We start from the raw sequence: 12,162 nt of genomic DNA, 5'->3' as shown, positions 1-12,162 counted from the left end.
AACATCTTGTCTACTTCATTCCTGAGAGGGGCTAGGGGTTAGGCGTGAAGAGCTAGGCGTGATCCTCACTCACCCAATTTGATGACGTCCTCGTTGTCGTTGATCACCTTACTTACCTCCCTCGAAAGTGCTTGACGTGAAATTTGATCAAGGTTAGATGTTATATGATATTTTTTGTCACGGGATCATTATCCCCTCCCCATTGTCACGAGGCTATTACCCTCTCTCAAAAAGACTAATCTGATAAGATATGTAACGTTATCGTTTATAAGTCATTCAAAACTCTTTTATCTATATGATATGAGATTTTTAAAAACACTTTGCCTACTTCATTCCTGAAGCACTAAACGTGACAGTAAGATTAAGAGATGTTACTAATGAGCTGTAATAATTAATAATAATAATAATAAAAATGATATTATCAATACAATTCTTGTCACAAATTATAATAACAATCGTAATTTAAGATTGAGAAACTTGTGAACCGTATTCTTATGCAAAGCTTTTTGTTCTGTGATTGTTTAAGTTAGGGTGTTCGTGTTAAGTTGACAAGATAAGTCTAGCTAAACGCTTGAAAAACTTGAAACATTTAACTACAATTTATGATGATTAGGAAGATGAAGCTGATGATTGATGACGGCATAATACTTATTTTTATTCTCTTTGCAGTTCCCTTAGTTAAAAAAACAATTAAATCTCAACAACTACACATTCACCGATCCAAATTGGAAAGAGAAGATGGAAGGAAACATTTAACATCAATCAAAACTCAAAAGAAAAGGTTCACCTAATCCCATTCCCACTAAAATACAATTATGTAACTCATTCTGCATATTAAAGTGACAAAACATGTCATTGTTTTGTTCCATTACACTTTTTAACATCACTTATAACATTTATTTTATTAAGAAGATATATAATTGTACCCAAAGCTCACATATAAACAATAATGAATTTAAGATTTTATATGAGAAGTAGTAAAACGATAATTATATAAATTTATAAATTTATATATTTCAAATTTTATATATATAATAAAATAATAAAAAAATTAAAAAACTAAGACATAATGACTGTCATCACTTACTACTACCTTGACTCCACCGTGATTATAAGATTTTGGGTTGATAAAATGCTTTGCTTTATTATCTATGTGTTTAAGTCATTCATATCTCACTTGGTTATGAGCAATGCTTTTCCATTAATTTAGAACCAATCATTGATTATAAGAGATAATTTAATCTAATTGAAGACAAATTCGAATGAGGATTTTAAATTCCAATTTTGTAGGCAGGGGCGGAACTAGTTAAATTTTGTTGAGGGGGTCAAACATAAAAGAATAAGAGTTAAAAATTTTAAGAAACTAATATGTTAAATTCAATCAACAATAAAAATATTGATAATAGAAATATAATACTAAATATAAAACTATAATTTATAAAATATAAATAGTTAAAAATTATATATAAGATTAATAATTTCTTCTTATATAATCAAAATTATTTAAATACTATATATTCAAGATAATTTCATTTCAATTAAATATAAAACGTAAAGCATATAAAAATATATACTCAAGTTAATTTCCTCTTACAAAATGAGGATTAATAAAAAAATTGATACATCGATAAAATTTTAAATAATAATGTAACACTACAACTTATATTTGAAAATTATATAATAATTTATTAATTTTTAAATATTAAAATCATAAAAAATAAAATCTATGTAACATAAAAAAGAAGAACATGACAAGTAAAAAGTAGAAACCACATATTACATAACAAAAAAAAAAGAAAAATAATATAGTTAATGGTTTGTACGTAGAAATTTGAGAACGAAAATTTATAGAAACTATATCATATGAATAAATAGAATAAAAAAATAAATATAAATAAAAATAATTATATAAATTGAAAAAAAAATAAAATTGAGTAAGATATGTGAAATTATTTTATTATTTATATTAATTATTAAATTAAAAAATTATTTTGAGAAAGCCATTAATAAAATATATAAAAAAATTTAAAAATTTTTATATGTTATAAACAATTTTTAAAAGTTTTGGGGGGAAGGGGCCATGACCCCCATCACATAAGGGGGCTCTGCCCCTGTAGGGATGTAAGAGAGTAATTTAAATATTATTTATGTGGACATAATTCATTAATATTGTGAGGCGTTTGGGTATGTGTTAACAAAAAGGGCCACAGACTTGTCAGCTTATAAATTTCCTGGTTTGGCTGTCCCCCTTTCATGATACATCCCTATCACATATCTGGTCCAGAGCCTGTAAGGGAAATAAACACTGGTGCCATCAAGCCATCTCAATCTGAAATTACCCTGTTAATTGAAATGAACCTAATTTTTTCCAGCTAATTGAAATCAACCCAAGAGAGAATCAGACAATTAGTCCATGCCCCACTAACAATGACATTCAAATTAATACAACAAAAACCCAAAAGAGGAAAAACAAAGTATAATCTTATCTGATTATGCATTAAAGATTTGACTTGGTGACACATTTTTCTTGAATAAATGTCAAATAAAAGGTATATATATACTAGAATGAAGACAAGGGCAAAAGCCAAAAGTTGGTTTTGCCAACTTTTTTGGGTTTGTGCTTTATTCAACTATGGGTGGCATTTGTTGAATTTTGGGACCATGCCGGCCAACGCAAGCCAACGCCCATGCTGATTTTTCATGTTGGTAATATGGTACGGTATCTCAAAATTCCATCTTCGAACCATCTTATTAAAGGCGTATTTTCCCACTTCCATCTCGTGCATTCATGATTTGTCTCTTGAAGTGATTTCCACTAAACAATAATTTTTTGACGAATTTAAACATTATTTATAATTGTAAATTCTAGAACATATTACTTTTTAGTTTAATTTAGAATATTCTAAATTCTAGAACATTTTACGAAATTTGATTTTCATGAAATATATTTATTTAATGTGAATTCATCGCTGTTAGACGAATAATTTTGGCTTTTTCAATTTATTTTGGTGAGAGATTCAAATTACTTAGGATTTTCGTATCTCAAGTCCAAGAGTGAAATATATAGTCAGGCTCTATATTGTATAGAAGATAGCCTTTTCTTTTCGATAAAACGAAATATTTGTAAAATTGAGATATAGTTTTTAGATATTTTCTGCTATAGTAATTATTACAAGATTATACAAAGCTGGATAATGCCTTCAAGACGATCATTTTACAAGTGAAAGGTACAGTTACCAACAACATAGAGGCAGTACTTGACAATTTCTGTTGGTATATTGTTTTCTTGTTGCGTAAAACTAAAGCAAATAATCAATTGACAATTTGTGTTCGACACAATTATTACAATATACATATATACATATATATATATATATATATTATTGTGTAATCAACTCAATATTTTTAGCAGCATACCTCATTTTTTAATGTTATGTACAAATCCAGCAATTTTATGCTAGAAAGATTATAAGCAATAGAATTGACTTCATAAATGGATTTAATCTCCATAGATTTTAACGTAATTAATGTAGGGTTAATCTCCCTCCCTTCACCTGTCTAGGCTGATGATCTCTTTAATAAAGATGGGTCAAAGTATAGGCGAGTCAAGACAAAAGAGCTTATTTTATGGACTGAGATCGCATCAAATTCTGTCATAAATGCCAATATATACATCTTTATATCTCGTTTGTTATGAGTCTTAAGACATATCTAACGTTAATATATACATCTTTATATTTCGTTGGTTTGATAGACTTTCCTGTAAAAGAAAAACACAAAACCATTGAAAAGTTGCAAATAATACATTTTAATAATTCTATCGATTGAGTTTTCAAATAACCGTAATTAATTTCCTTCGTTATTTTAGCTTATATTACCTTGTGATCTTTCCAATATATTCTAGAATTGGTTTCAATTGCTTTCTATGTAGTGCGTCAAAGCAGATTGTTAAACCTCTTACAATTAATTTGACGGTGTCCGGGTACACGATTTGATTTCTTACAAAGGAAACGAAAATGAAAATTGCATGACTTTGAAAAGGGGCAAAAATTGTGTTTTCCTTGACCTAAATCTAACAATTAAACATTAAGTACCAATTATCAACGAGTAATTTCATGTGAGAACAAAGTTTATGGATTAAAGGATTTGAATCTTCTTAAAAGGAGATGACAAAATTATTATTAGATTAAAGGTTGCGGTCATGATTTTAACAAGTTATCGTGAATATGTTAATATGTTGAATAGGTGGTGGGTTCCTCTTTCTGTCAAATATATGTTAATCATAAAAGTATAAAATGGATAGAGTTTGTTCTGGTAGACTTGTGATGTACGTGCTGTTCATTTTTAACTTTAGATAGGTTATAGTTGTTGAATTGTTAATCAAATACTAAGTCAACAAATTAAATTCAACACCTCGTGGTAGAATCGATTGATGTTTTTTCTATTCAACTTTCAACATTCTATATATTCTTGGAAGAAAAGTGCAATCTTTTGACTTTGACATGAGGAATTCTAACATAGTTTTCACTACATATATTTATAGCACATCAATTTCTAGAATAAAATTGTATATTAGGACTATATATATATATATATATATATATATATATATATATATATATATAATGCTTTACTATATTTCAAATGATGGTGAGAATGAAATGCACACACTATGTAAAAATTAGTTAAATTTTAATATGTTTATGTATTTGAAAGGATATAAGAAGATGGATTTCAAATTTACAAATAATTATTGATTTTTTAAATTCACGATTAAATAGGAATTCAACAGATTCATGAATTTTAAAATAATCATAGAAGTCATATTTACATGTGTTTTATCACACAATCAATACTAAATTTGAAATCCAAATTTTTCTTCTTTCAAATTCAAATAACCAAATGCACAATAGGTAGTGCTATTTTCTTGGATTACTATGAATATAATAAATAATACAAAGAAATTATGAGGATTTATTTTTTTTTAAAGTAATCCAATAGTTAAACAATCAAATACTTTAACATTTTCTGTTTATAACATGGATCATCATGTATCAAAGAAGAGATGTATAGAATTTAAAAAAAAAAGAAAGCAAAATTCAGTTTAAAAGAGAAGATTACCCATGCAAGTAAAATGAAAACCCTATGAGCAAAGACAACCAAACAATGTGAGGATTGATAAGAGTATTAACAAAGTTTTCTACTATATATGACGCAAAAATCATTTTACAAAGCTCAAGGTATTTGATTTCCAGATCACGATAAAATTCTTTGACATGAGATTTTATGAATTCCCACCAAGAAGCTTTTACAGAAGGTAAAAGATTTTCATCTTTCTACCTTCTACGTCTTAATTTTAGAAATATTTCTGACACAATGATTTTTCATTTTCTATTTAATAAAATTGAAAAATTACATCATTAAATTTTCTTGGCATCATATATGCATAAAAAATGTTAATTTGGCTGATTTTTTAGAAAAATTGTAAAGACAAATTTTTTTGAAAATTCTCTAAGTGGGAAATATTTCTAAATTTCACAAAGGTGTTGAAATAAATTAGAAGAGTTTTCAATACAATGGATTTCATTTATTTAATAAAGTTGATAATTATTTTGAAACTAATAAGAATAAAAAAATTGTAAAATAAAATACAAATTAAAACTAAAAAATATAACGTTTAAAGTCAAGACCTTTTTCATGAATAAATCTGACGATGGAGCCATTTCAAGAAATAAGTGTGTTTTTTCGAATATTCTTGAGATGAAAAAAATCTTTTCAAGTCTCATCATAGTATTGGGAAGACTTATGAAAAATCTCCAATATTTAAGAATGGGTAAAAAAAGGTTAAAAAAATAATAAATAGTAATTAAGTGAAATAACATACAATTAATTGGTACAGTTGTTTGAATAGACATTGCGGGTGTTTTATTCTTTTTATGATAAGTCCGTAGATTTTATCAATATTAACAGATAAGATGGAAAAAATTTTCTCCCCTAACATGTTACAGCTCCTTATGACCACCCTTGTTACAAACCATACCTTGCACTGCCAATCCTCAAAAGTCACTCATCGCCCTTAATTAACAACAACATTCCCTATTATATATATACACACAGGACAGTAATACATGCAACCAACCTAAATCTGCCCATGTTGTAAGCATTACATATACCCATTAATGTAAGTCTTACATACACCTTAACAACACCTATCAACAGATAGAGATAACCACACATCAACACAGTATCAAGTACCACAACATATGACGAGTCTACCATTAGTCTGCTCCAATTTCTTCTTGGATCATATCTATGCAACACATAAGATCTCTCTTCTCACCCCTCCCTTTGCAAGGCAGCCCAAACACCGGTTGTGCTCATCCAACACTGTCCTAATGTTAATTATTTTTGCAAAGAATATTCCCTTCACCTCTTTTACACGTAAGTGTATTTTTAAACCTTAATTTAGTTTCATAAATTATAATTCATCTATTGAAAGAAACTAAATCAAGTTGAAAATTATATTAGAAAAGATGAATTTAATTAAATTGTCAATCATACCTAAACAAAAAAAAAAAGTAATGACAACTTTCTATTTATATCAAACGGTTGGATTCTAAACCTTATGACCAAGTTCTGTAAAGGGATTTATATCGCAATGCAAAAAGCATAACAGAGAGAGAAAAATGACTTTTGCTGAGTTAGATTGACTAAGATGAGATTAATCACCAAATAAATAACTTTTTTGGTGGCCATCCGTTAGAAAAGATTGTCTTCTTCTCGCGTTTAATTCCCTAATTAGTTCATTAAAGCTAACCATCTCATATAATTAAATCAAATGTTTGGGTGTTTTTAAAAGGAAAAAGAAAAATAAAAAAAAATCAACTCAAGACCAAATCATTTCAGAAGAAAAAAAAAAAAATTAAAGTTGAGCATCTAAGATTGCTTCTGATGTTTAGGATTTGTGGAGATTCTTTATCATCCTTTGATATAAAGTGAACTTAATTAGTTCTAAAATACTACTAATTATAGTGCAAAGTTGAAGCGTATGGTTCCCATGGCATGGCAGAGAGGCAGTTAAAAGGTAATTATACTTTATGATTTACTTTCTTTTGTTGGAATATATGGCTTTACTTATGTTCTACTGCAAGTAGCGATCCAAGTGACTTGAAAAATCAATTCATAATCTTTTCCCAGTGGTTTACCCATCGTTCATCTGGATGACGCTTACCCTTAATAAAGGTGAACTTGGAGAAGCATATTTGTGTTCTTCACCTTGGAGAAATGCGTACTTTGAATCTATAGCTGTCTTCGGTCATATTAAAAATGGAATATGTAGATATATTACGTGGGATGCATGGAACACGACGGCGATATGGATTGGTTAGCTGTTTTCCTTTTGAGGGGACGATTCCACTGACACTTATAAATAGCGGAGCACATCAACTATCTTTAATTGAGCATTGATCAAAATAAGAGAAGAAAGCAGGTTTCAATGATGGATCAGCAAGCACAAAAGAACGAGACGGCAGAGCAAGTTCCAGAGATGCAACCATCTGCATCGCAAAAGAAAGAGGCAGCAGATCAACAGGCTTTGCAACTAATGGAGCTATCGGAAAGACTGTTCGAGTATGCCATGAAAGACCAGTGGCAGAATGTGGTGAAGGCCTACGTTGAGAAGCCTGAGAGCCATAAGGCCAAGATTACAGAAGCTGAAGACACTGCTTTGCACTTAGCAGTCTCAGGTGGAAAGCTAGAATTCGTGTGTCAGTTGGTGAAAATCCTGGGAGAAAATGCTTCGGATGTTTTGAAAGTGAGGAATAAGGGAGGGAATACACCACTTCACACAGCAGCAATACTGGGAAATGCACACATGTGCCATTGCATGGCCTCAAAACATTCTGATCTCATTGCTGAAAAAAACAAAGAGAATGAGACCCCTTTTTACTTGGCAGCTAAGTATGGCCATAAGAATGCTTTCTTTTGCCTCTATTTTTGTTACCCCCAAGGAAACCGCTGGGATATATGTAGCAGGGATGCAAGCGGTAATACCATTCTTCATGCTGCCATTGATGGAGAACACTTTGGTCAGTTCCGTTTGATTACTCTCTCTTGGATTCAATAAATATTTGCAATTTCTTAATATTATTTTGACTCTTTTGATGAAAAACTCTGTTCTTATAGCCAAACTTTTCCTTCACAGATTTGGCATTTCAAATCATATGCAAATATCGAGAGCTTGTGAACACTTTCAATGTCAATGGTTTATCTCCTCTCCATGTTCTAGCCACGAAGGCTAATGCATTTAAGAGTGGTAGTCGTCTTGGACTGTTTGATCAGCTCCTCTACCGCTGTAAGCAAATTTTCGCTACCAAATTCAGGCTTGAGTGTGAATTTGTTGTAAATATAATCAGGAAATGGGTGTTATTGATTATGTTGTAGGCATCATAGTGGATGAAATGACGGACCAAAAAAACGAGAGCAAGGATTACGTGAAAAGGTTTGAAGAAAATGGTAGTCATTATCCTTGCTTCCCACAAACCCACGAAACCTGCGTGCGCTTCTTCCGAATGTTTCTAGGTGTGGCTTGTTTTGGCATGCCAGGTAGGTTATTCTCCCATACAAGGAAAATATAACTTTTTATTTTTTAAATTTAAAAAGCAAATAATAAAAGTAATAAGCAATGGAAACCCAGGTTTTGTAGAAATACGTTCTTTTGGAAGGAAACTCCTTTCTTACATTAATGGCGAGAAGAAGAAGAGCAACAGCATAATTGACGAAGAGAATCCTCAAGGGACAAGCAAAGTAACTGATCAAGGTAAATAATTTAAGTTTGCCCATCACTTTTTCTCAAAAAGCAAAAAAAAAAATAAAAATTCATTATCACTTGGCAGAAATCATTACTCCTAATCATATATATCTATATATATATATATATATATATATATATATAAGCAACCATGCATAATAAAGCGTGGAATTAAGTTTTTGAACTTGTAGCTCGTAAAAAGAAAAAAAAATGTGGAATTGTTGGTGAATTTTCATCATCTCAATCAAAGCCAGAATCAAATAATTCAAATGGCCCTGCAAAAGGATCATTAAATCCAGGGACTGGTATGCACTGATTTTAACATGTCAAGTATGATTTATATCTTACTTTTTCCTATAGATTAACATCTGAATTAAGTTTCTTTTTCAAAATAAATTTAATTCAGAGAGTTTGTCAATTGGATTTTGATTTATATAGTAATAACAAAATATTGGGTAATGCTCCTTTTATGTGCTCCAATCCATTTTTCTTTCTTTGTTTTTTTGAAGGTACTAGCCCAAAGGCGAACAAAGACGGAAAAGACGAGTCTTGTCCGGAACTGCATAGAGCAGACTATTTTCCAGAGAATTATACCACATTTATACAATTTTTCAAGTTTCTGATGAAATTCGTGATGGTTGTTCTGGGACTTGGTTAGTATAAAGTCTTTACAATATATATGTGTATATATATATATAGCAAGACCTTTTATGATTATGGTGGTGCAGGCTTTCGAAGGATAAAAAAGATAACAACAAAGAAGCAGAGACACAAATGGGCTTCTCAGGTCATGGATAAGTTGATTGAGAATGCTTCTATGTATAAGTATTCTGGTTCTGGAGGACAGACTGGCACTGGCATTGGCGGAATGACTGAAGAATTTCCATGTAACCCAAGCCTAACGAGTGCATCTCCTCAGGATACAAATGCAGGCAATGTTTCCAAAGTTGGAATCTTAGACAAACTAGGAGAATGTCATAACGAAACAGGTATGATTTATTTATTTATTTTTATTAGAGAAGCAGGCAAGTTACAACACTTGTTCTGTTACAACTAAACAAAATAAGAATTCCCCAATGACGCAATTGATTAATTTTAAAAGATTCAAAACTAAGATACTTCAGCATAGCTTCCTATATATTTCCTAGGTGTCAGATATATCTGTATTTAAATGTTTTGTTATTTGTGCAATATCATGCAGAGATATGCAACTTAAAAGCAATTAGAAATAGAGGACGAGGCTCCAAACTTGATCTACGTACCTAATAAGTTCCCACTCTTAAAAGTTTCTAGACTATGATATCTTTTCAAGAAATTGACTTCCATGAATGTCTACGCTATCTATTGACATTACTAAAGTTATGATATATCATGTAGGTTCCTCAGAAAAGGAAGGGAATGATGCGCTGGTGGAGAAATTTCTTGGAGAATACCATATTACAGGAACTGTGGATTCAAAGACTTCAAAGTACGCCGTGGAGATGAACTTTGAAAAAAAAGTTGCAATTGAATCTAAAAAACAGAAGACACCTATTCTAATAGCAGCAAGTAAAGGGATAATCGAAATGGTGGAAAAAATTTTAGATAAATTTCCAGTTGCAATCCAGGACGTGGATGCTGAAAACAAAAATATCATCCTCTTAGCCGTAGAGAACAGACAAACTCATACTTTCCAATTTCTTGTGGAAAAGAAACTATTACATGAAAGTGTTTTTCGACAACGGGACAACCAAGGAAACAATGCATTGCATCTTGCTGCAACCTATGGACATTATCGATCCTGGCTGATTCCAGGATCCGCGTTGCAGATGCAATGGGAACTCAAATGGTGCAAGGTATGATCTATTGATGCTTAATTCTGCAATATGTTTTCGGGCTTATTGATTGATTCATGCATTTTCTCCATTTCTTTTCTGTTACCTTATTTTCCTTGATTTGAGTTGTTCCCATGGATGCCAGTTTGTCAAGAAATCCCTGGCAAAAAATCTACTTGGTCATTACAACAATAAGGGTCAAACTCCAAAGCAGATCTTTACAGAAACACACAGAGCCCTTGTCAAAGATGGCAGTGAATGGCTCACCAAAACCTCTGAATCATGCTCCCTCATTGCAGCACTCATTGCAACAGTAGCATTTGCCACTGCAGCAAACATTCCAGGTGGTGTCAGTGATGATACTGGTAAACCGGTTCTAAGAGATGAGCCTGCATTTGGTGTCTTTGCCATCTTATCTCTTGTAGCTCTATGCTTCTCTGTTACAGCCTTAGTCTTTTTCCTGGCGATTCTCACCTCCCGATTCGAAGAGAAGGATTTTGCCAAAAAACTGCCGAGGAAGCTTATATGGGGTTTAACATCACTATTTACATCTATAGCTGCTATTCTGTTCTCGTTTTGCGCAGGGCATTTCTTTGAACTGAGAGACAAGTTAAAGTTTGCAGCATTGCCACTATACACAGCGACCTGCTTGCCTATTTCCTTCTTTGCTCTTGCACAACTACCGCTCTACTTTGATCTTTTACGGGCTATCTGCCAAAAAGTGCCACAACGCAGCAATAAGGAATCTGCATCGTAATCATCTACTGGCCTTTTATGCTGTATAATATCTGGCATGGTGTATGAATGTGCTTGCTATTGTTGTTTTCCAATGATCGATGTGCCTCAGACATCAGTGTTATTATCTTTTTTTATTAAAAAAATTGTTTCAAAAGTGAAATCATATATTAACAAAAAATAAAATTATTATATTGGTTAAGCGAGTAACTAATTAATGAAAATGTAATAATCATTAAAACATAATTTTTCCGTACATATAAGTAATTTTTTTTTTTGCTCAAACAAAGCCCATTATATTAACAGAATGGTTATAAAAAAATCAATTCAAATCATTGCACCGGTACAAAAATTCACCTAAGTAAAATTTTGTATTGGGTTCTTTCTTAAAGTTAAATTTTTACGTTCCACCGAATTAAAACTGATAAAAAGTGAAAAGTAGAAGTACATATGGTTGCCATGGTAGCGTGCAGCCCCCCATTAGTGGCACGCTCAAGTTCAACGTAGATAGGGCTGTTAGGGGCAATCCGGGGGAAGTGGGAATTGAAGGAGCTCTTGGAGATGACAGTAGCAGCATTTTGATTCTGTTTTCACTATCTGTGGAAGTGAGAGATGCTAACTCAGCAGAGGTTTTAGCTATTTTAAAGGCATTACAGGTTTCTTCTGCATCAAGATGGGCAGGATCTCATAAGATTATTGTTGAAAGTGATTCATGTTAAATTTTTTATTTTGGTTAATATTTATTTTTTAAAAAATTATTTATAATGTAATATTATATAGAGAATAACCAGAAAAGTCATTACA

General features: G+C 31.3%; 1 protein-coding gene across 1 annotated transcript; it reads left to right on the top strand.

Moving 5' to 3' along the window:
• Positions 1–7,603: 7,603 nt before the first annotated feature.
• Positions 7,604–11,503, top strand: LOC108661630 (uncharacterized). The gene is made up of 8 exons (XM_088805786.1): positions 7,604–8,087; positions 8,204–8,353; positions 8,443–8,604; positions 8,696–8,818; positions 9,319–9,462; positions 9,538–9,798; positions 10,187–10,644; positions 10,769–11,503. The coding sequence occupies exons 1-8, from the start codon at positions 7,604–7,606 to the stop codon at positions 11,378–11,380; spliced, it is 2,394 nt and encodes a 797-aa protein (XP_088661912.1). The 3' UTR covers positions 11,381–11,503.
• The last annotated feature ends 659 nt before the right edge of the window (positions 11,504–12,162 follow it).

The sequence above is a fragment of the Theobroma cacao genome, chromosome 4, assembly GCF_053813885.1.
Source record: "Theobroma cacao isolate CCN51 chromosome 4, ASM5381388v1, whole genome shotgun sequence".
Taxonomy (NCBI): domain Eukaryota; kingdom Viridiplantae; phylum Streptophyta; class Magnoliopsida; order Malvales; family Malvaceae; genus Theobroma; species Theobroma cacao.
Note: the sequence above shows the minus strand (reverse complement) of the source record. Positions and strands in the feature narration are given on the sequence as shown.

Excerpts from the sequence above, each read along its gene's own strand:
- LOC108661630 (XM_088805786.1), top strand. The coding sequence starts at position 7,604 with ATGGAGCTATCGGAAAGACTGTTCGAGTATGCCATGAAAGACCAGTGG. Across the intron at positions 8,605-8,695 it reads GGCTTGTTTTGGCATGCCAG|GTTTTGTAGAAATACGTTCT; the intron begins GTAGGTTATTCT and ends ATGGAAACCCAG. Across the intron at positions 9,463-9,537 it reads GATGGTTGTTCTGGGACTTG|GCTTTCGAAGGATAAAAAAG; the intron begins GTTAGTATAAAG and ends ATGGTGGTGCAG.